This window comes from Solanum dulcamara, chromosome 1 (assembly GCF_947179165.1).
Source record: "Solanum dulcamara chromosome 1, daSolDulc1.2, whole genome shotgun sequence".
Taxonomy (NCBI): Eukaryota; Viridiplantae; Streptophyta; class Magnoliopsida; order Solanales; family Solanaceae; genus Solanum; species Solanum dulcamara.
In genome coordinates, this window is record NC_077237.1 from 16,289,781 (window position 1) to 16,314,812 (window position 25,032).

The window sequence follows — 25,032 nt, forward strand, 5'->3', positions numbered from 1 at the left end:
AGGGCACGCGATATGGATCAAGTGAAGTGCATTAAAGACGAGCACGGAAAAATACTGACAGAGGAGACCCTTATCAAACAAAGATGGCAGTCTTACTTCCATAAACTTTTGAATGACAGTGGGGACACAGAAATTGTGTTGGGAGATTTGGAACATACAGGAAGGAGTCACGATATTGGGGGTTATAGCAGTATTACGGTGGATGAGGTTAAAGGTGTTGTTCATAGGATGCGCTGGGGAAGAGCGACCGGACCTGACGAGATCCCTGGAGAATTTTGGAAGAGTGCCGACTCGGTAGGTTTGGAATGGCTGACTAGGTTATTTAATGTCATCTTTATGACTGCAATGATGCCCGTAGAATGGAGGTCGAGCATCGTGATCCCTCTATACAAAAACAAGGGGGATAGCCAGAGTTGCGACAACTACAGAGGTATCAAGCTTCTAAGCCATACTATGAAAGTGTGGGAAAGAGTGATGGAGATAAGGGTGAGGAGAGGCGTGTCTATTTCAGAGAACCAGTTCGGATTTATGCCGGGACGCTCAACTACGAAAGCCATCCATCTTATGAGGAGACTAATGGAGCAATATAGGGAGAGGAAGAGAGATTTGCATATGGTATTCATCGACTCAGAAAAGGCTTATGATAAAGTCCCTCGAGAGATACTATGGAGATGTTTGGAGGCTAAAGGTGTACCGGTAGCGTACATAAGGTTGATCAAGGACATGTACGAGGGTGCCAAAGCCAGGGTAAAGACAGTAGGAGGGGACTCAGAACACTTCCCGGTAGTGATGGGGTTGCATCAAGAATCAGCCTTGAGTCCGTTTTTATTTGCCTTGGTGATGGATGTATTGACGCGACAAATTCAAGGTGAGGTGCCATGGTGTATGATTTTTGCGGACGATATAGTCCTCATCGATGAGACTCGTAGCGGAGTTAATGCTAAGTTGGAAGATTGGAGACGCACCTTGGAGTCTAAAGGGTTTAAGTTGAGTAGGACTAAGATAGAGTACCTAGAGTGTCAGTTCAGTGAGACACCTCAGGAGGTTGGCACGGTAGTTAGGCTCGGGGACCAAGCCATCCAAAAGAAAAGTAGTTTTAAATACCTTGGTTCTATAATGCAAGGCAACAGGGAGATCGACGAGGATGTCACACATCGTATTGGGGCAGGATGGAGGAAATGGAGGCTCGCCTCCGGTGTGTTGTGTGACAAGAAGGTTCCACCACTACTTAAGGGCAAGTTCTACAAAGTGGTGGTTAGACCAGTTATGTTATACGGGGCAGAGTGTTGGCCAGTTAAGGTCTCCCACGTGCAAAAGATGAAAGTTGCCGAGATGAGAATATTGAGATGGATGTGTGGGCATACTAGGAGCGACAGGATTAGAAATGAGTCTATTCGAGACAAGGTAGGAGTGGCCTCGGTGGAAGACAAGATGCGGGAGACGCGACTGAGATAGTTTGGGCATGTGAAGAGAAGAGTCCTAGATGCACCAGTGCGGAGATGTGAGAGGTTGGCCATGGATGGTTTCAGAAGAGGTAGGGGTAGGCCGAAGAAATACTGGGGAGAGGTGATCAGACAGGACATGACGCATTTACGACTTACCGAGGACATGACCTTAGATAGGAGGGTGTGGAGGACACGCATTAGGGTAGAAGGCTAGCAAATAATGGCATTTCTCCCCCTTAGCCTTAGGCGTATTAATGCACTATGATTCCTTGTATCTTGTACTTTGATTTATGGTATTTATGTTACTATCTAATAATACCTACTGCTTTTGTGCTTTGATTATTTCGTTATCTATTTATCTACTTTTAATACTCTTGTCTGATTTTTTTTATGCTTCTAATGAGCCAAGGGTCTTTCAGAAACAGCCGTCCTACATTAGTAGGAGTCAGGTCTGCATACACATTACCCTTCCCAGACCCTACGATGTGGGATTGCACTGGGTTGTTGTTGTTGTTGTAATAGTGTAGAAATTTGGGAAAGGTAAAGGGCAAAAAAAAAACTTCGCAAAGTGGCTTATGGTAATATTGTGCAAGGCTAGGGGTAAAACGAGAATTTCACAAAGTGTTCAAGAATGTTCTTGAAAGACCAAAGTGTTCAATAAAATTCATGTTGGGTTCTACTCTTTTATGGCCATGTGATGAATATATATGAACCAAAGTGTACATGGCAAGACAATGAAGTCATCTTTATTTTTTTAAAAGAAAGTTCTAAAAAAATGAAGAAGGGGGTCATGTGTCTATATTCTTATTTGAGAGACTTAATTATAAATATGGATAAGTGGTGGAAGATATATATATATGATAGGTCATCTTATCTTTTATTTCCTAGAAGTTTCAAGAAGCTTGGAGAGCAAGAAGAAAGGGAGAAAATAAAAAGGGTCATTTGGCCATGTTCTAATAGGCAAGAATCTTGGAAAAATTTTCACCAAAAATTATTTCTTCTAGCATTCCAAGCAAGTTGAAGGCCCTAATTAACATAGAGTGGTTGTTGGAACAAGAAAACCATTCATTATTTCAAGGCACAACTCTAGCAGGTTGAAGAACTAAGTGGAAAAGGTAAGGTTTCAATCTTATTTTATATGTTATGGATGGTTGGTATATGTTGTAGAGTGAAAAAGTGGATGAAGTATATGAAAATATGTGTGTTGGTGTATGGCCGTGTATGTATAGTGTTGGCCGTGTATGTGTGATGTTGTGTAGAAAGAATGGATTAATTTTATGTAGTATGTTGGTTGTTGTAAAGTATAGAAATGGATGAAAAATTTATGAAAATATGCATGTAGTTGTTGTGGCCGAATGTGGGGGTGGTTTGACAAGTTATGGTGAATTGATTCTATTTGACATTTTAGTTGTTGTTATGGATTCTATGTTGCTAATAAAAGCTTAATGATCTTAGTAAAGTTGTAGTAGTTGGAGACTTGTTTTAGAAGTCATGTAAATTGAATATAATGTTCTTGCATGTATGAAAGATAATGTTGTTAGTATGATGTGGTTAGTGTGTAAATTATTGGGTTGTCGGAATTGAATTTGAAAGAAGGGATTAGATTGTTATTGTTCTTATTGGAGTTGAAAGGTCTTGGAGGAAGTAGTATATTGATTGGTATTGTTGTTGGTAATTTGACCGAGTTGAATTCTCGGATTGTTGTTCATAATATTGGCCGAGTTAGATTCTCAGGAATGGTGTATTTATAGGAGAGATGCTGCCGAAATTTCGGCAGGTTATAAATGAATTTGTTTGAAGGATTAAGACAAGTATATGGTGATGAATCTAAAGACTATGTCAACTCTCTTGAATGTAGACTAATAAGTTGGACGCATAAGCGTAGCTAGTAAGGCGCGGTACAGGTATGTAAGGCTTACCCTTCCTTCTTTGGCATGATCTTTGTAAAACGAGCAAATGATGTACATGTATATGTATGATTTTAATGAAATTTCCTTTTCATAGAACCGCTAGGAGGACTAATATTCCCGACTTCTCTAAGTTGTTTCACATGGTCATGATGCTCTTCTATGATGACCAAAGTTGGTTGATATGTTTGATATGTGCGAATGATTTCAAAAGCCCTATTTGATTTGATCCATAACATGTTCCAAAGGGTTCTTGAGATGATTATGGCTATGGTTTTCCAAAAACAGCTTCTGGAACGGTCATAGAATGTCTTGTAATTCAAACGCTCATAACTTTCTGATACTAACTCAGAAGAACCCGAAACTTGCTTCTGAGCCTCCATGTGTTGATCCATATACGTAACCATCGATCTTAATAATTTTCTCTATGTGCATATGTAAGTGGTTTGGCACCCTATGAGATTGTGACCTTATTCTATATTCTGTTAAGATTATTCTTCGTTGATAGTCTCATCTTATAATAATTGTTCCTTCAAGGTGAAACACAGCGACCATGGTTAGTCCATAATATAATCGGAGGTTATCGATCTTCTGTCACTCCGATAGATACATGACTTTCATTGGGCTCTCATGCATGTTGTTTATATGACATATGTATATGTATATGTATATGGGGGATATGAGGAAGGGCCATATGTTGCGCTATAGATGCATTGCCACCTGGTCAGTTGGCGTAATTTTCATCCCAGACGCGGGATGCCCAGACACGGGACATATGTGGGCGATATGACATGTTCTATTTTCTATGTATATGAAAAAGAAATATTTTTAAAGGAAAAGACAAGCATGCATGGCATTCGGCCTAAAAGGCACTCATATGTACAGGTCACTTCTCTACCTCATGATATGTTCTATATTTCTATTATGTTATTATTCGTAGTTATATTCCTTACTATGTTACTATTCATGCCCTACATACTCAGTACAAAGCTCATACTGACCCTCTTTTCTTCGGGGGCTGCATTTCATGTCGCGCAGGTACACCCAAACGAGTAGAAGCCATTATAGAAGATGTTCCAGTGGGGTTAGCAACTCCACTTTTTCCTGGAGTGCTGCCGAGTCAGAGTATATGCGCTATGATGTTTCGTTCGAAGTTAGAGATTTTGCAGAAAGAGTCGTGGGTATAGAGTGTCAGCTTTGTAAGCAGCGTCACCAGCCGATACGTTATTATATCGTATGTCACGAGTTTTATGGGATGATGGATTTTGGAAAGCAAGAGTCACAAGGCTTAGCTATGTTTTTCATTTCTTTTTGATGTACAAGTCTAAAGAGATTAAGTATGTAATATGAGGCAGCGGGTTCGCTCGGCTCCGAGCATGGGGTCGGGTGCCTATCACACCCTATTAAGATTGGGGTGTGACAATATGCAAGTCCCTCTTTCTCTCCCTATACTGCTTCACCAGTCTCCTCATAAGGTGGATGGCTTCTGTAGTTGAGCGTCCTGTCATAAATCCGAACTAGTTCTCTGAAATAGACACATCTCTCCTCACCCTCATCTCCACCACTCTTTCCCACACTTTCCTAGTATTGTTTAGAAGCTTGATACCTCTATAGTTGTTGCAGCTCTGGATATCCCCCTTATTTTTGTATAGAGGGATCATTATGATCGACCTCCATTCTTTGGACATCATTGCCATCTTAAAGATGACATTAAATAACCTAGTCAGCCACTCCAAACCTACCGAGCTCGCGCTCTTCCAAAATTTCCCAGAATCTTGTCAGGTCCGGCCGCTTTTTCCCAACGGATCCTACGCACATCACCCTTAACTTCTGTCACGCCCCGAGAGGGTACCCTAGGCGTGGCCGGCACTCAAAAACCATCTCTGGCTTCCGAGAGAACCACTTGGTCTCATTACTCATTTGTTCATCAGCGGAAGACTTAATAATACTAATGTGGGATTGTCATAATCAAAGGAAAAATATATAATTCTTAGAAGAAGTAGTTTCTAAGGAGAACTACTCCGATTACATCATCAGACTCTGTCTATGAAGCCTCTAATACTCTTAGATGGTGCCAATGACATGTCCATGGCTACCTCAAAAGAAACATCACACTCAACAATAATAAAAGGATAAGGAGTTCCTTCGAATACAAGGACTCACCAAATAGCTGAAAAGAAATGATCTTCAACGATGCGCCTGTTGAGGATCTCTAACACCTGTATCTGCATCATAAAATGATGCAGGTCGAATGACGTCAGTACGTGGAATGTACGAGTATGTAAAATGGCAGGAAGGTAAGGACAGATATCAAGAAACTCCTCTCAAGAAAACTCAGCTCAGAACTCAACATCATCTCAACATGAATATGTAATGCAAGTTTAAAATATAACAATAAAAATAATAGTAATAAGCAATGCTTACTCAGTTGGGAGTTTCTCTAACCAACAACCATCACTTATGAGCTAGCGATGATACAACGAAGCGATGTCGTTGCCACATCCATCCAATACCTTGCCAGGGTAAAGGACATCACCATCTTGGATCCATTCATCAAAGTCCTCTTTTTGGGACTTAAGAGGCATAGCCTCCATCCTACGCTGGCTACGTAGTTCTGGGGTTTGAGTCAATTAAACTCTTACCCAACTCGGTGCTCAATACTACTCCCAAAATATGTGCTCATATTAAACTCATCATCTAGTCTCATTGGACTTTAATTTAAATCATCAAACTCATCTCATTTCATGTTCATCAATCATTATACTTCCAAAAACATCATTTACATCTCATCAAAACATCTTGCTCAAAATATCATTTTTCTCAAATTCATTCAAATTCAACTCTTTTACTCTTTCAAAACTCAATAAAATACATATATAGTATTAATTCATATAACTCTCTTTTTATCAATAAAAATAATAAAAAGCCAACATCTTTACTCAAAACATATGTAAAAATATTCATGAACATCAAATCAATTAGAATTCATGGGAAAGTAGCCATGAACAATAATTCCAATAATATGAGAGATAACAATAATAATAATATTAATGCATAAATATATCAAACTCAATAGAAGAAGAATTAATTCATCTAGAATTCAAGATTTGAATAAAACTCAACTATAACTCAATTATAATAAATTTAAATATTGGGCGCATGGACGAACTCAATCCAATGCTATGAAAGCCTTACATACCTTAAATCCGAAGGTTTACTCCGAATTGGAATACTCTTGGATCCCTAGCCTTTTCTCCTCGCCGGAGCGTTTTGTGTACTACCCGGAGTATAAGAATAACCGAAGTAGTATTTTTATACTACTAAAACTAAAACTATATTTGAGAAGAAGTATATAGAGAGAAGAAATGCTTAGGAAAGCTTGATGAATAAAATGAGGAAATAAGGTGGGTATTTATAGGTGGGAAAGAGGGACCTAACAATAAATAAAATAATTATAAAGAAAAATCTGAAAATTTAATGGAATATATTGATGTCATGTATGATGTTAAATGGAGGACAATTTATGTCATGCATGATGTCAAATGCATCTAGATGTTTCCATGGTAGGTAAGATAAGTTCTTTTTAACAGAATACTCATTTTCGAAGCTACGTTTGAATAAGATAAATTCCTTATTAGGATTTGGTTTCTTCATAAGAATTGTAGATATGGAAGTCTAGTTTCATATCGTTTAAGAATCAACCAATTTGGAGCAACCTACAGTGAGATATGAATTTTTTTCTATCAACACTCAATTCCGTCACAGCACTATATCTTGCAAAGATTAATTTATTTGACCTACTTATACTCCGAATTTGAAGTTATGCTCTTCATGAAAGTTGTAGGTAAGGATGTTGTGATTACCCAGAAATTTGAATCACCTAATTTGGACCAACCTATGAAAAGTTATGCCCAAAATACAAAGGCTATATTATTTTTGTCGAGAATTGAAATACCGACATACAACATTTTAGGGGTTGTTACAACTTCCTCGACCGTAATACTTCTGCAACACCCAAAATCGTGACGCCTCCCTGTATGTTCCAAATCTCCCAACACAATCTCTTTGTCCCCTTCCATTGACCATATTTTCTTCAAATATTTTTATTATGTTTCTCTATGAGGCATGGTATTAAACTAACAAATAGTAAGTAGAGGACCTAACAACAGACTGAGGAGCAAGCTAAATAGTTTAAATCGTTATATAGCCCAACTTATTTTTTTTAGCTCATAAATTATTTTCAGCTTATAAGTTGCTTAAAATAAGCTAAGTCAAACAGTCTCAATTATTTTTGGGGGCTTATTTTGAGCATAAAATGGTTTTAAATTGACTAGCCAAACAATCAAAAAAGCTGAAAATAGCTTATAAGCAACTTATAAGCCAATCCAAACGAGCTCTTAGAGTCTATTTGGATGGACTTATTTTAAGTAACTTATAAGTTGAAAATTGCTTATAAGTTTTTTAAAAAATAGGTGCAACCCAACTTATTTTTTTTAACTTATAAATTATTTTTAATTTATAGTCTGCTTAAAATAAATCTATTCAAACAAACTCAATTATTTATTGGGGCGTATATTAAATACAAAATGACTTTAAATTGGTCAGCAAAACACTTAAAAAATTAAAAACAACTTATAAGTAACTTATAAGCCAATCCAAACGGACTCTTTAGTCTTGTATTGATGACTGATAGTGACTTGGTTATTTAGGATGTCTAATAGGGTGCATATTTGGGGTTGTCCATATGTTCTTGTGTCTTTCTACTTTGTAGCTTCTCACTTGGTAAATAAAAAAATTTAATAATCAAAATAATATTTTCTTTCAAATTTCTTTCTTGTTTATATAAGTGAACTTTTATGTAATCAAAAAATTATATTACTATGTACTATTTAATCAAGAATAAGTTAATAAAAATACTTTTTATTCTTTAGGAGTGAGCAAATTTCGTAAGGGTATGCCCAATCTCAACACCATTTACTATCGTTAGGAGGGAATAATTAACTAAGAATTGATTTTTTTTATCTTTACTAATTTTCATTTAAATTTAACGATAATTAATCATTTGAAAAAAATATAAAGATAACATAGAATTTTTTTATTATTATTTGTATCTTTAGTTTCTTATAATTGATCCGATTGTGGTCTAGATAATTGTTAATGTTATTTAGAAAAAATAAATATAAAAAATTTAGGGATAATTATTGTTATACCCCCAAAAGGAAACTATTTATTATTGGATACCTCATTACTTTCATACCCTTTTTTTTTAACTATTTCGCGCATTTGATACCATGAGAGTATATAATATACTTTGATGGTATCAAACAGTTTCGCTGATGCACTGTCTCTTCCTTGTTGATACCATCAGAATATATATTATACTATGATGGTATCAAAAAGAAACTGCTTGATAAATTGCTTGATACCATCAGAGTATATTATACTCTGATGGTATCAAAGAGGAACAAGGGAAGGGGCACTCGAATAAATATACGTTTGATACTATGAGAGTATATATATATATTATGATGGTATCAAGAAAGAAGAGATAGTGCTTCAACGAAACTACTTGATACCATCAGAGTATAGTATACTCTGATGGTATCAAAGAGAAGCAGTGATGCTGGCGTCAGCATGACGTCATGCGCGAAGTTAAATGGAAAACAATGGGGGTAAGAGGGTAAATAGTTTGGGTCATGAGTCTGTTAAGGGTAAATAGTTGGGTCCAATTTGAGTAAATAGTTTCACAATTGGTCTATTAGATGTAATTTTTCCTTATTTTTTTTACAAAAGTTATGAATGATTTGAAGTGAAAATAATTTTTTGGTATGTTTCAAATTTCGTAAATCAACTTTAAGTTGAACTTTAGAATTGTCCAAATTTTATGGTCAAACATAATTTTCATAATTCAACTCTAAAAAATAGTAAAAAAATATTCATGGCTAAACAGTCCGTTAATCCTCTTTAGAATCCTGAATAATTTTGAATATAAACTAGAACAAATCTCTAATATATTCTTAAATATTTGGGAAAATTACATCTAATAGACCAATTATGAAACTATTTATTCAAATTGGACTCAATCCAAACTATTTAGCCTTAATAAACTCATGACCCAAATTATTTACCCTCTTACCTCACTTTTTCCTTTTAATTTATCGCATGACGTGATGCTGACATCAGCATCACTGCTCCTCTTTGATACCATCACCATGAGAGCATATTATATACTCTCATATATCAAATGCGCAAAATAGTTAAAAATAAGAAGTATGAAAATAATGTGGTATGCAGTGATAAATAATTTCTTTTTTTTGGATATAACAATAATTATTCCAAAAAATAATTTATATTCTCTCCCCCGCACTATTATTTCTTTTTTCCCTTGACTGGAATTAATGTGCACCTATATTTTCAGCACAAAAATAAAAAGACCAATTTACTCAAAAACCCATTCTTGAAATTTGAGAGTCAAGAGGAGTGAGGAGACATCCAAAATTCTCAAACAGTAATTAAAAAACACAATCTTTTTTTGTCTGAAAGCTACTTCTTGCTGTACTCTTCTGCATACCCAAGTTTTATTTTTTTGAAAAAGAAACTACTCTGCCTGTTCTTTCCAAGTAACTTTCTCAATTCTTCTCTTTGGTTCTGGGTTTTTTCTGCTAGGTTAGTTTGTTTTTCTTGTTGTTATGGCTTGTTTATACTGTTCAGACAAATTTATTAGTAGAAAAACAACTTTTTGGGTGGAGTTTCTTAATTTTGTAAATCTCAATTTGTCTGGGGTTCAAATTTTCTTTTGTAGTTTCTGCTAGGTGTAACTTGTTCTTGATTTGTTGTTTAGATCTGTTTGATTTTGCAAGATGTCAACTTTATAGGAAGGATCAGCTGTTTTGTCTGTTGTTTGCTTCTCTCATTTGCATTTTGGACTTGGGGTTTTATGGTTTTTGTTTTATTCTTGAATTCGGGTGCTCGCTCTGTTTGTAGTGATTAATGCTTCAAGGCAAAAGTGGAACTGGTTTTTTTAAAAAGTTTATGTTTAGATTTTTACTGTAATTTCGCGGAAATTGTGGAGTAATTGGACATGGACAAAGGAGTGGACGTGATAGTGTAACTTGTATAAGAAATGGAAAATGTGTAAGTACATTGTTTTGTAAGTTTAATTTCCCCATTTATAGTTCCCAATGGCAGATGGGCTTTCTTGCCTGAAAATTACTTTATTGGCGGATTTGGTTCCGTTTATTGGCCTCACATTTTCAAGATATATTTTTTCAAATACAATGCCCTCTCATACATGGATCTATTGTTGCCCTAAGCAAATGTGAAAGCCTGGCTGGAGGGGTGATGAAGCACCTAATTCACAAATAAATCATGAATAATATTTCGTGTTATTTCATGAACTCTTGTTTAGACGAAAGCCATGGACCTTAAATTGATGTGTTGTTAGTGACTTGGGGAAGAGTATCAAAGTTCTTATGTTATGCACATTTGTTGACTTCTTAGTTCTTCTTATGGTCTCTGCTGCAAAATGCATTTCAGAACTTCACAATGGCAATCCAACATGTCTTTGCAGGTATAATTGCCGACGAGAAGGTGGATTAAAAAGTAAATTCTTACTCTTTCATTTAGATGAGCATGGATAAAGCTTCTGCTGACTGTCCATACCCAGGATGCTTCTTCTGTGTCATGAAGGAAGGAAACCCAAGTAAGCGCCGAGCAAGTATATTGAAGTTTTTTCGAGAACTTCCTTCACAGGATGATGATGGTCAAGTTCTTCCCATCAGTGGCCTATGGAACACTGCCATGGCGCATCCTAATGATCCAGAGTTTATTGAATTGGGGATATTCGAATGCATGTCAGCACTTATTTGGAAGGGTTTAAAGAACCGTCGCTGGCTTTCACATGACCAAAATATCTATATTCCTTATTATGCGGCACATATAATTGGATCCTACACCATGAATATGGAAGAGTTTGCTGATAGAGCTGTGCGTGCTGGAATCATCCCTCCTTTAGTTGAACTTTTGAGAGGTAGGCTAACTTGGGTTGAACAAAGAGTTGCAGTGAGAGCTTTAGGACACTTAGCTACCTATGCCAGCACCTTTCCAGCTGTTGCAAGTCATGGTGAGATTCTAGAGCTCTCCATCCAACTCGCAATGAGTTCTCTTGAAATTGTTTACTCCCACTTTTACCAATATGTTGATAGAAGACTTAGTTATCATTGTGACCTCCTTACGCGTGGCATGGGTGGAGTCGAAATGGAGTCCCGAAAGGCAGAAGAATGGGCCAGTCAGCTACAATGTTGGTCCCTTCAGCTTATTAATTGTTTTGCTTTCAAACCTGAATTTCTTGCTACTATTTGCAAACCGGAATTTCTAGCAAAGCTTCCAGGAATGTGGGGTGGACTTGTTAATGAAAACTCCCCTGCTGGAATTGGTCTGTTAAGGACAATTTGCCATCACAAGCTTGGTAGAGGGCCTGTTGCTGCATGTCCTGGTATTATAGAGGCATTGTGCAATATAGCTCGCTCATCGGATGACTGGCAGTATATGGCAATTGACTGTCTTTTGTGGTTGCTCCAGGATCCAAGTACCTGTCATAAGGTAATTATGTTCTCTAGAACTATTCTGCCGGAGCTAATAGCTGGAATATTTTATTCGGTATTGGTTTTACATTCAATAGAATCTGGTGGCGGAATAGGGCACTAATGTAGCTGGAATACGTTATTCAGTAGTGTTAGTATTTAGGTTAAATTGAATCATGTGGTGGAATATGACATACCTATGTTATATAAATGATTTTATATCTCTCCTTTACTTCATGGAGCTTAACTTTGATCATATAAGCTCATCCATTAAATGTGGAAATGCTCCATTTTCCTATGTTTGCAGTTTGCGTCCAGAACTTATTAAATCAAAATAGGTATACACTTCACACTTTGGATACCTCTTCTCCTAGTTCACAATGTACGTATCTTATCATAGATGTTTAACTGATCTTTGAAATCAATGTTGTTCATACACCCAGCAGACTCTAATTCAAAGAGGTTGGTCCTTCAGAGTGTGCATAAGTATTCATATTTTGGAGCATGCACGTGTAGGTCCATAATTTGTAGAGAGACAATGGAAAAAAAGATGAGTGTTATAGTGATGTGGAACTCTGTGTGAACTTTAAAGTATGCATGCTATCGGTATAGACATAAGCAATCACCCTAAAAAAAACCTTATGTCTTAAAAGTTTTGTTCCACTGTACTTGTCAACAATAACATACCCAGTGAAATCTCACAAAGTGGGGTCTGGGGACGGTAGAGTGTACGCAGACCTTACTACTACCTCATAGAGGTATAGAGGTTGTTTCCAAAAAATCCTCCGCTCAAGTGTATCAAACCTAGGAAAAAGAAGAAAACAATGACGAAAGCATAAGAGAGAAAACAACAACAACAAATAATATGATAAACAAAATGCAATAAACAACATATGGCAAGATCTATAAGGGCACGACTAGTCCTATGACCTGCACTATACCTCTACACGGCAAGACAACACTCTACCCCTACTAGCCTTCTATCCTAATAAGTAATCTCCACTTCTTTCTATCTAGAGTCATGTCCTCGGTAAAATGAAGTTGCGTCATGTTATGACGAATCACCTCGCCCTAATACTTTTTCGGCCTGCCCCTACCCCACCGCTTACCCCCTACATCCAACCTCTCGCACCTCCTCATTTGGGCGTCAGCGCACCTCCTCTGCACATGCCCAAACTATCTCAGTCTTGCTTCCCTAATCTTGTCCGCCATCGGAGCCATTTCCACCTTCTCCCGAATAACCTCATTCCTAATCTTGTCACTTTTATTATGCCACACATCCATTTCAACATCCTCATTTCTGCGACATGCATCTTCTGAATATGAGAGTTCTTGACTGGCCAACATTCCACCCCATACAACAAGGATGGTCTAACCACCATTCTGTAGAACTTACCTTTAAGTTTAGGTGGTATCTTCTTGTCACACAAGACTCCAGAGGCAAGCCTCCATTTCATCCAAGCAGCCTCAATGCGATGTGTGACATCATCGTCGATATCCCCACTACTCTGAATGACGGACCCCGAGATATTTAAAATTTTTGCTCTTGGGAATAGTCTGTGTGGCAAGCCTTACTTCTACGGCCGTTTCAGCCAACGCCACACTGAATTTACACTCCAAATGCTCCGTTTTGGTCCTACTCAATCTAAACCCTTTGGATTCCAGAGTTAGTCTCCAAATCTCCAACCTATCATTAACTCTGTCCCGAGTCTCATCAATCAGTACTATGTCGTCCGCAAATAGCATACACCATGGAACCTCATCCTGAATATGCCGTGGCAACTGTACTTGTCCAAAAAAGAAAAATCAGATGTCCTGAGAATATATCTCAGAATACTGTGCTATGTATTCTGCTTCTTAGCTTGGTATATTCAGCTCCATTTGATGAAGTCTGTGTTGCTAGATTAAGTATTGAAGACAAACATGCCACACCTGAGAGATGTATTATGTAATGAGATGGTATTAGTAAATATTAGAAAGAAATAGAAATTAAAAAAAGAATCAATCAGCAAATAGGAGAACCTGAGTTCTGAAGTTTGATGTATACCCTCTCAATCCGGTGCCGGCTCCATGGTGAAGCATGTAAGACACTTGCTCAAGGCTTTCCAGAGGGGTGGGGGTGGGGCATTTTTTTTAGAAATAATAAATTTATAGGTTTTTTAAATAAAAATAGTGAGTACTTTTAGTATAAAGGTTAAAAAAATTCATATAAAAAGAAAGATAATTTTGTTACATTTTTGAATAAATCATCAAATAATTATTACGGGATGTATGAATACTTATTTGAGATCATTAGATGATGAGAATTTAAAAAGATATTGTCCTAACTTTGAGTGTTCCTTAAAATATAATAGTCAATCTGATATTGATGATTAGACTTTTTCTGAATTAGAAGTGTAAAGGAAAATAGTATAAGTAGAAAGTAATACTCTAATTGACATATTCAAGCAATTAAAAAGATTTGATTCTTTTTCAAATGCTTTTTTTTTTGAAACTGGTAACTTTTTGTATTCCTCAGCATTAAGGCTTATATGCTGGCCACCTCCAAAAGATGTTACAAGAAAAGAAAAATACAAAAATACTTACAGAGATCCTATGAAGTCCACTAATTGGATCTCCTCTTCTATATCCTGTTCTTTACACCAAAAGCCTAGAGTAGTAGTTACTTTCCATTTGATCTTCTTTATTGTACACTCCTTTCCTTCAAAAATTCTTTGATTCCTTTTCTTCCATATAGTCCACCAAACATATGCTGGAACTGTTCTCCACCATCTTTTCTGACTTTACTGCCTCCCCTTTTGATCCAACAACTTAGGAGGTCAGAAGTGTGTTCTGGCATAGTCCAGTATTCATTGGCTATGCTAGTAAACAGAGCCCACACTTGTGCACTAACCTTACAGTGCATGAATAGGTGTTTGTTAGTCTCCAGAACTTCTTTACAAAGGAGGCATCTAGATACTATGTTGATGCCTCTCTTCTGCGTTGCCTCATGAGTCAGGCAACTTTTCCTAGCAACCAGCCAAGTGAAGCACTTCACCTTGGTAGGGGCCACACACTTTCATATTGTACTCCAAGGTCTTGTTAAGTCCCCAATTGTATAGTCTGTTCACAGAAAACATCTCCATGCTAATTTGTCTGGCTCTAGAGTAGTACCATGGAATCCACCAATCAAGCTCAACTGCTCAAGAGCTCCACCACTCTATCAATCTCCCAGTCATTAAGCATCCTTCTGAATACTAGGTTCCAACCTTGTGGAGACCACATAAAATAATGTTAATAATTCCTGTTACAGTTGCCAGTTGCCTCATTGGAAAAATGATTTTTAAAATTAAAATTGAAAAATCTTACCTAAGATCAACAATTCTCAAAATAGATTAAATGAGTTGACTATATTATTATTCGAAAAAGAATTATTAGAAGAAATGGATAATAACAAAATATTAATAAGTTTGCATCTCAAAAAGCTAGAAAAATAGATGGGAAAAAAGTTTTTCTATTTTTTAAATTTAAGGCCTCAAATAAATTTTGGCTTTAGGCTGCTAAAGTGCTTGAGCCACTACTGTCTCAATTACATAACAATTGGAAAGCTTGTTCAACCACCACCACCACAGTAACCAGTGTGTTTTCCTCAAGACCAGTATGTTCCCTTTGCATGTGCATATGGATGACAGTTTATGTTCATATATTAGGCGGAAGGACGTAAAGCAAAGAGGGTGGTGTGAGGGTGTTGGTCATGTTTACTTACACGGGTCTCTGTTTTTCTCCCTACAGCACCTGATTTCACTATTGTTACTTTCTCTGATGCCAGTCTGTCTTGAAAATGTTTGGCTTTGTGCTGTCAAAAAGGTTAAAATGAGCATCTTGTTTGGTTGATCTACTTCTTCTTTCAGATATTCTGTTTAACAAGTTTTACAATTCTGAGATAAATTCTGTTGTTAACAAAGATAACTCTTTCTTATTGTTGGTGAGATGTGCCAAATCAGCAGAGCCATACAATTAGGACTGATAGCATTCTTGATGCATCTCTAAGTAGGTTTTGTTTTGTCTATCTATTTTCAGGTAGAAGCAGAGAACCCATTTTAGAGGTGGGAAGTGACACAATGTAATGAAATCATATTAGTTTATCCTTCTGGAATAACTCACTTGAGACCTTTTTGCAACAGATAGAAAAATCTACTTGCACAATGAGAATTAACCGCAAGTTCTATTAGCAAGAAGAGAATTATGTTAATTTACTTACACCGTTGTACATTAGGTTTAGGAGAAACTGAAAGTCTTCTCATTTTGCTTTATGAAAGTCTCTCATCTTCTAGTTTTAAGAGAGAAGTGAACATCATAGCTATTTTGACGGAGTAGAAAATACAACAACTACTACTATGCCTCAGTCCGTAACAAGTTAGAGTTGGCTATATAAATTCTTGTTGTCCATCTTTCTCCATTTAAAGTCATCTAGGTGAACATTACAAAAATAAAAATGAAAAGTACTGGAAACTCTATGTTTTCTACCGGCATAAAATTTTCTGACAGGGCTAAAAGACTAGAAAGCATAGGACCTAAAGTAAACGTACTAAATTTCCAACTAGTTAGTATCATCTATCTTGATCTTTTCTTCCCTTATGCCTTATCTCTCATGAAGTCTGCATGGATTCCAAGAGATTGTGGGTACTTTAAGACAATTTCCTTCCATGTGATTTTAGGTCTATCTTTTCCCTTTTCAACACCTTCATTATCATGGTTTCGCACCTTTTTAGAGCTTATCATTCACCTTTGGTAGGCATCATTCTATTACGTAACACCATGGTTAGCACTTCCACATTACAACCATGGACTCTGATTCTCTGTATATCTACATCTATCTTTAGTTTTCGTGGAATGATGAATCTACATTCTGAATTGTGTTTGCATTGAGGCACCACAATCACGTCTAGTTTCACCTCAATTTCGCTCTTCTAATGCTGACTAAACTTGCAGTAGATGTATTCTGTCTTACTTCTCCTTATCCTGAAAACCTTACCCTCGAGTACTTATCTATAGCTCAAGCTTTTGGTTGGCACCCTCACAGGTTTCGTCAATTAGCACAGTATTCTCAACAAATAGCATTGGGACCATATCTTGTATTTTGTTGAGTGGCTCATCCATAACTAGGGTAAACAATTACAGTTGACGAGCTCAATGCCGATCCCTGGTGTAAACCCACGGTTATGGGAATTTTTTTTGTGTCTCCTACTAATGTTCTCACACTAGTGATGGGTCCTTCATACATGTCCTTTTTGACATTTATATTTGGCATAATACATAAATATGCCCTTTAACTTAACTTCAACTGGCATCTATTCCCTCCAACTTTGAATGTGCACAAGTAGACACTTAAATTTGTATAAAATTGAATAAGTAGACACACGTGTCCACGTGGCATAATACACGTAGGACGCCACATAGGACACAAAATTGTCACGTAGGATGTCATGTAGGACGAATGTGTCTATTTGTTCAAGTTTTGGATAGTTAAAATGTCTACTTGTGCACTAGTAAATTTAGAGGTCATAGTTGCCGGCTAAAGTCAAGTTAAAGGTCATATTTATGTATTATGCCTTTATATTTTGACTGAGAAGAAATATTAACCTATTTGACAGATTGAAAACACTTCTCTTACTAAGGACTAGTTACTTTGAGTAAACTCAATGATTAATAATTGCTAACAAAGTCCCCAGACTGTAAATACTTTTAAGACACCTTGCTTTATCAAGGATATGAATTTGACTTATCAAAAGAGAAAGAAAGAAAATTCCAGAGTGGCCATGTCAGTGTTACCACTAATACTCTGAATAGAATGCAACCCCAGGAAGATGAAGACATCAAATCAGACATGTGCATGTGTGTTATTGACTCTGTACTACTGCTTTAAACATATGCACTTTTGATTGCTCAAAGTTTAGAAATTTCTGGTGTTTCTTTCTGGTAGTGCTGCTATTCATATTGCTCCTGATAGTATCATTATAAACTACTGCAGCCATTTTCATCTCTAGCACTTTAGGTTCAGTATTGTACTGCTATGATCCATTAACATGTAAAGTTCTCCTTATATTAGAATTTTAGGTTTTGTTTGTGTATAAAAGAAAGTGTAAATGCGATAAGTACAAGTAATAAGGAAGACTAGGAGTTTTTCTGGGAATTTAACCCTAGTCAGTAGACCTTAACTTGGCAATTAGATCGGTGCGTTCAATCAAATTGGATGTGGTATCAATTGAATAGAAATAGCAGCTTTTGGGTGTGATCTCTATCTATATTTCATAGTCAAGATGTGCCCACAGGATGAGATTGTGCCCAGCATTCTCCTAATTTCTTTTTGATGACTAATGTTACAATATTAATATTATAGCCATAATCTGAGTCTGAAGAAGCCATGGCTTGCAGTATCTTAACCATAGATCTGGACACATCTAAAATTGTTGAAGTTCTTATCTGCTATTTTTACTGTAGGTTATTGAAAAGGCTGTACCTGCACTTGTGGATCTTGCGGAGATATCATCCCTTGGGGATCATAAGAAGCTTGGAGACTCTATTGTCAATGTTCTTCAGGAATGTATTGAATCACAAGGGACAGGTCGTACTCAAATCAATAGTCATGTGAAAGAAGAAGTTGAAGAACTATTGAATTCCAAACAGAGACTAAAATGGGAGAAAAATATGCCTAAAGAGGACCTTCATATCAAACAGGCTGCTGCACTGGTGGTAAAACTTGAAGGGAATTCGCTGTTTTCATCAGGAAATATTTCTGGGGCTGCAGCTAAATACTCTGAAGCATTGGCGTTATGCCCAATGAGGTCAAAGAAAGAGAGAGTGGTGCTCTACAGCAATCGCGCTCAATGCCATCTTTTGTTGCAACAACCCTTGGCTGCAATAGGTGATGCCACTCGTGCATTGTGTCTTCATAATCCTGTGAACCGTCATGCCAAAAGCCTTTGGAGAAGAGCACAGGCATATGACATGCTTGGTTTAGCTAAAGAGAGCTTATTAGATGCTATTCTGTTTATAAATGAGTGTTCACAATCAAATGATCCTGATCTGTCTTTAAGGCAAAACAAGATTCCTGACTATGCTGAGCGTTTAGTAAAAAAGCAGATGCGTGCAGCTTGGTTATTTAGAGAGGCTGCTATTAAACATGGTGGAGTTCAATGTGAGGGTGATGCTGGAGACATGTGTGGCCAGGAAACTGATGATTCTGAATGGGAGACAGCTAGTGAAAGTGAAATAGGAAATGAGGAGAGAGATGAAATCGGCGATGACATTTGTGGATGGGAAAATGAGGTTGAAAGGAAGGATAAGTACAAAAAGGCTTCAATCAAAGGTAATTTGATTCCTAATTTCTAATGGTTAACTGCCCCTATCACTGCTAAGCTTATAGAAATGGTGAATTATACATCTTGAAAATATAAGCCATATCGTGTGTATGTCAATTTGGCTGAAGTTACAATTTTTGTCGTCTTTGCTTAATTAATCTTGTATTCGGGATATATTTCATTACAATTGCCACAAAAAAAAACTTGTATTCACTGAATTCTGGACTTCACTAACCCAGTACAGAGCTGTTCTTTTATCCATCTTTATTTCATCATTCGTGATATGATTTGTGAAAGTGTATCTGTTCAAATAGATTAGTTTTAGTCCATCATATGCATTTCTGTAGCTTCAAATAAATGATCATAGTACCACTATTTTTGGGGAGTGATTGAAATCTTGAACAAGGATATATAAAGTGAGACAAATGAATAAGAAACTTTCTTAACTCTGTGAACTGTTGCCTTTCCTCTGGCTAATTGTTGCTGGACTACCAACAGTCTTATCCATTGTGGTTACTTCCTGAAGAGAGGGAAGCAAGTTGGATATGAAGTAATCATCTAACGTATACAGCAAGTGATGCAAGTATATGATTTCTTTAAAGTAGTGAAAGATTAGAATGATGAAGCAAATATATTGTAAGGAGTTCTCTTGGACACTTCTATGAAATTCACAAGATAATTTTTTAATTTCTAGCAGTGTCAAATGATTGTTTTAACACTTTCTTCCAGGATTCTGTGTGTTATTTTCTACAGCTCACTTAGCATTATATAAATGCCATTGAGTTATCTTGCTGATTCTTGTCTAGACATTTTTATTAAATGGTAATGCTCAATGATTGGCATTGGGTTCACATTTAGTTGAGAGCAGAACAAGTGGTAACCACGGTCCATATCCATAACAGAGAGGCAATGTTAACTATATGCTCCTGTTTCTTATCTTTATTTATCTTTCTTTGTTTCGTTTGTGTTTTTCTTTTAATCTTTAAATGTGGTAATTCTTCTTTATCAAAATAGTAATAATATCAATGAATTTGCTGATCCTAAATTTCATAATGAAAGCCATTTAGACACTTGCAATGAACTGGAATTTTATCTAAGCATATCTTTTGTGAATAATATCTTCTCTTTGGGGTCTCAATATCTACAGTTTAGTATATCCTTTGGGCTCTGCTAGCATAAGTTGACTTTCGGAGGAACCCATTTGCAGCCCCTTAAAGTTGGTATCAACTTTTCACTTATACACCTCAAGTAGGTCTAGTCCTTTTTAAACACCCGTATAGTAGTGCTTTGCTATGTCATTTTGACACTTTTTTGACAATCAACAAAAAGTTAAGGGTTGATGACATGGCAAGCAACTAATTAAATGATTACATGTGACATTTTAAGTAAAAAAAAAGAAGAAGAAAGAACTATTTTAAAATCTATTTAATAAACAAAATAAAATAATGTTCTAAAAGAAATTAGCTTACACAGACCCCCCACCCCACCCCGACCCCCCTACACATCGTCCCATACCTCTAAACTCTCTTTATCTCTTATAGAAAAAATCATTTGACAAAGAAAAACAAATCTTTAACATAAAAAATTGACAAATCATTAGAATCGAAGAATTGATGTTTTCATCTAATAATTTAAAAAAGGAATTGGGTTCGAAAAGATAGGGTCTTTGATGGTATCTAAGTGCGAATTCACCATCTTTCTTCCCCTTTACGTCTTTTTCCTCATTCCCACTTTAAATTTGCGTGTGTTTTTTGAATCTGTTCTTTTTCTCTATTGTGTCAGATCTGTTCTTTTTTCCTTTTTTCTGAGAACAGATTTGAATCGAAAATCCGATCTCCATTGATAAGCTCGGGGAAATAGTGGGAGGTAGTGGCTTGAGAAATGGAGAAGAAGAAGAGAAGAATAAAAAAAAAGTGGCGAAATAAGCCTCTCACGCGCCATTAATGAGTGTATCACACTCACTATGCCATGACAGGAAAAAGTGTTAAAATGACAGAGCGGGGCCATACTACGGGTGTTTAAAGTGTACAATAACATAATACTCATTTTAATCCCACGAGTGGTCTGAGTAGGGTAGTATGTACACAAACCTTACCTCTATCTTTGTGGGGCAGAGATGTTGTTTCCAATGAACCCTCAAAAAAGAAGGGAAGTAAGAGAAAAAGAGACAAGAAAATAACAATGCACAAAACAAGTGTAGCAATTGGAGAGAGAAAAAAGAAAATGGTCACGCACGTCCCAATAAGAATTTATTACTTTTCTTTTTCTTATGTCGCAGAATATATGCATAAAATACCTAATGAATCTCTGCCGTGGAGTCCATGATAAATCACATCAAAGCCTTTAAGAGTTCCTGAATATAAAATGGTGCCCGTCTTTTTTGGACGGACAAAAAAGGAAAGAGCTCCTAACTAATTGGGATAGAGGGAATACCATACAAAGTCTTGACTTACTTTTAATGGACATACTTAATCAAACTAAGATCCTAGGTGAGATGAGAGTTTCCAGCCTAATATTATAGGCAAAGCAAGTTGTTAGAATGCTCATGAACTTCATAATCGTTCCGATATTTGTAGCATTTACTGTTCCCAATGAAAACGATATACTTTTTATATCGCTGTCTAGATGTATTTCTGGATGTATATTGTGGTTCATCTCATCCTTAAACTTTACCCAATTTTACACTGATGCAGAGATAAAGCATGGATATAATGTGCAGCTTACTGAAGACAACGTGTAAATTTTCGCCAATTAGCTCTGTTCTGGAAAATTTAGCATCTATTAGCTTGAGAATCTAAGAGTCTCTCTTGCTGTGTCTACTCTGCACAAAGGACAGAGGTGTTTGTTCGTTGTTTTTGCACGTCGCATTGCTGAATAACTGCCCCCCCCCCCTCGTAGCCACCCTCTTTTTACATATAGTTTAAATAGATCTAGAGGAAAAGAAAAGAATTGTTAGTGTGTTTATTTCTCTTGTTTTCCTTTTTGGTTTTGGTTTGTTTCCAAGTCATTCTTTGAGAATATCGACAAAGTCGAAAGTGGTTTCTGTACATACACACTTTGGTATTTATTTTTTTTTGGCTAATTCTGGAAAAAAAAAACAGTTGTGAGTTATCTTCATTAATGTGATTGCATCAAAAATGGTTCTTTGGTATTTACTGTATGGACCATAGCTTATTAAAGCAGTTAACAGATGGCTTATAAAAGTCTATTGTGTTAGCCAAGAGGTTCTGTTTGAAATGGACTACTCAGTTTAATGAGGTTTCTTCCTTATTTACCTACAAATACTTTTATACTTTTTGTCACTGACCTCTAAAGATTTTAATGTTGTAATTTGCACGTTTTATAATACATGGTCTAAATTCATAATTTTAAAAAGATACAAATTTTGAATCAACATATACCAAACTTGTGGTGAGTGGGATTTAATGTACTTGGTTAAATTTACTTCGACTCTAAGCTTAGAAAGGCAAGATGTATGTCTATATTAGTATCCACAGTGTCATTTGTTGCTCCTTGCCCGCACTTATTACTTTACGAGAGTCGATTTGATTAATTTTTGGAGTTCAATTGAATTAGAATAATTTAATATTTTGAATTTAAACTTTAGATGTCCGAAAGTTACATAAAAGATAGGAATAATTTTAGAAACTTCTCTCCAGGTTTTGCTTTATAACACTCACCTCCCCTATGGTTTACAATATCATGCTTACTTTTCTTATTTTGAACTTTTTTGGTAACCATTCTTTAAATCTATTTAAAATAAATATAAATCAATTACGATTTGACAAGTTTCTCCTTATTTATATTAATTTCTTCATATTAGTGCATATTATTAAAAAATTATCTTATTTAATGAATATTTTAAAAATAAATCAATATTAAATTAACAGAAATAAATTAGTACTATAATATATTATACATAGATATACATGTTCATTAATTACCAAACAAAAATTAAAGGTATTTGCAAAGCAAAGTGAACTAATTCATTGGTGAGTTCATTCACGGTAATTCGCCATTTTCACCAAGAAAAATGAAGAGAAACTGAACAGGAACGTGGAAGCTTGGATAGAAAAGGACTTTCGATTCTTAAGAATGAGAATAATATTTATTTATGTTGATTTATTTTTATAATATGCATTAATATAAAGAAGGGCAAATTTGTCAAATCGTAATTATTTGATATTTATTTTTAATAGGCTTAAAGAATGATTACAAAAAAAATTCAAAATAAGAAAGTAAGCGTAATATCGTAAATCACAGAAGATGTGAGTGTTATACAACAATATTTAAAAGAGGTCTCTGAAATTATCCCTAAAGAATATTATAAATTATAATTTCTCCTATATTAATATGATTTTTAAAAAAATACATCTTTGGAAGGAGTAGCTGTCAATGTTTCATTTCTATTTTTATCGAAGTGCATTTAAGTCTTCTTTATGACATGAAATATAGATGCAACAGCAGCCTAGCTACCTTGTAACTATTGTGTCAAACATCTAATAATAACTATCAACCATTATGATAGCCGATAGGAAAGTGAGAGTCAAAAGTCAAGAAGTAAAGGCCAGTAAAGAAGGTGTTTAAGTTATTTTATGAATGTAGTTAAAAGAGTGTGGTTTATCAGTCAATAAAATTAGAAAGGATCATAAAAGCCTGATTCAAATTAGTATAGAAATAAAAAAAATTGAAATAACCCTCCGTCCCAAAATATTTGTCATATTTCACTATATTGATACGAGAAAAAAAAGAAGTGATTTATAGTATAAAAATTATATAATAATAAGTTAATCTAACCAAATTTAATTCTGAGAATAAATTAAATTAATTCTCAAAACGTGACAATTATTTTAAGTACAATTCTGTATTGCGATGGATGAAGAGGGCATGGAATTGAGGCTTGCCACTCTTTCTATTCCCAAGAGAGAAAACATTAAATATCTTGGGTCCGTCATCCATAGCAGTGGGAACATTGACGATGATGTCATGCATCGCATTGAGGCGACATGGATGAAATTGAGGCTTGCCTCTGGAGTGCTATGTGATAAAAAAGTCTCATCTAAACTTAAAGGTAAGTTCTACATAATGGTGGTTAGACCGTCATTGTTATATGGGGTGGAGTGCTGGTCAGTCAATAACTCACATGTTCAAAAGATACATGTTGCAGAGATGAAAATGTTGAGATGGATGAGTAGACACACTAGGAGTGATAAAATTAGGAATGAGGTTATTCGGGAGAAGGTGGGAATGACCTTTGTATCATACAAAATGAGAGAAGTGAAATTGAGATGGTTTGGACATGTGCAGAGGAGGTGTGTCGGCCCCAGTTAGGAAGTGCGAGCGGTTGAATTTAGGGGTTACACGGAGGAGTAGACCTAAAAAGTATTATGGGGGAAGTGATTAGACAGGATATGACGCAACTTCATATCACCGAGGGAGGTGATTAGATAGGATATGACGCAACTTCATATCACAGAGGACATGACCTCAGATAAAAAAGTGTGGAGATCGCGTATTCGGATAGAAGGCTAGTAAGGATAGGACGGTTTAAGGTTGGTCATAGGACTAGTCGTACCATTATAGTTGTTTTGTTGTTGCTGGTGCTACTGTTATTGTTTGTGTCTTGTAAAATTTACAATGCTCTTCGTTTTAGCCGCTATGCTATATCTATTTTTTTCTCTTACTTGTGATTGATACATTTGAGTCAAGGGTCTTTCAGAAACAACCTTTCTATCTTCATGAGGTAGTGGTAAGATCT

The 25,032-nt window shown here is 35.9% G+C and overlaps 1 protein-coding gene across 2 annotated transcripts; it reads left to right on the forward strand.

Annotated features, from left to right (window-relative positions):
* The first annotated feature begins 9,810 nt into the window (after positions 1-9,810).
* On the forward strand, positions 9,811-22,425 carry LOC129902648 (uncharacterized). 2 transcript variants are annotated; one of them, XM_055977997.1, is made up of 4 exons: positions 9,811-10,018; positions 10,923-11,953; positions 18,415-19,282; positions 21,968-22,425. In XM_055977997.1, the coding sequence occupies exons 2-4, from the start codon at positions 10,979-10,981 to the stop codon at positions 22,012-22,014; spliced, it is 1,890 nt and encodes a 629-aa protein (XP_055833972.1). In that variant the 5' UTR covers positions 9,811-10,018; positions 10,923-10,978; the 3' UTR covers positions 22,015-22,425. The 2 variants fall into 2 exon arrangements, with proteins under 2 accessions (XP_055833972.1, XP_055833979.1); XM_055978004.1 differs by having other exon boundaries at positions 9,811-9,972.
* The last annotated feature ends 2,607 nt before the right edge of the window (positions 22,426-25,032 follow it).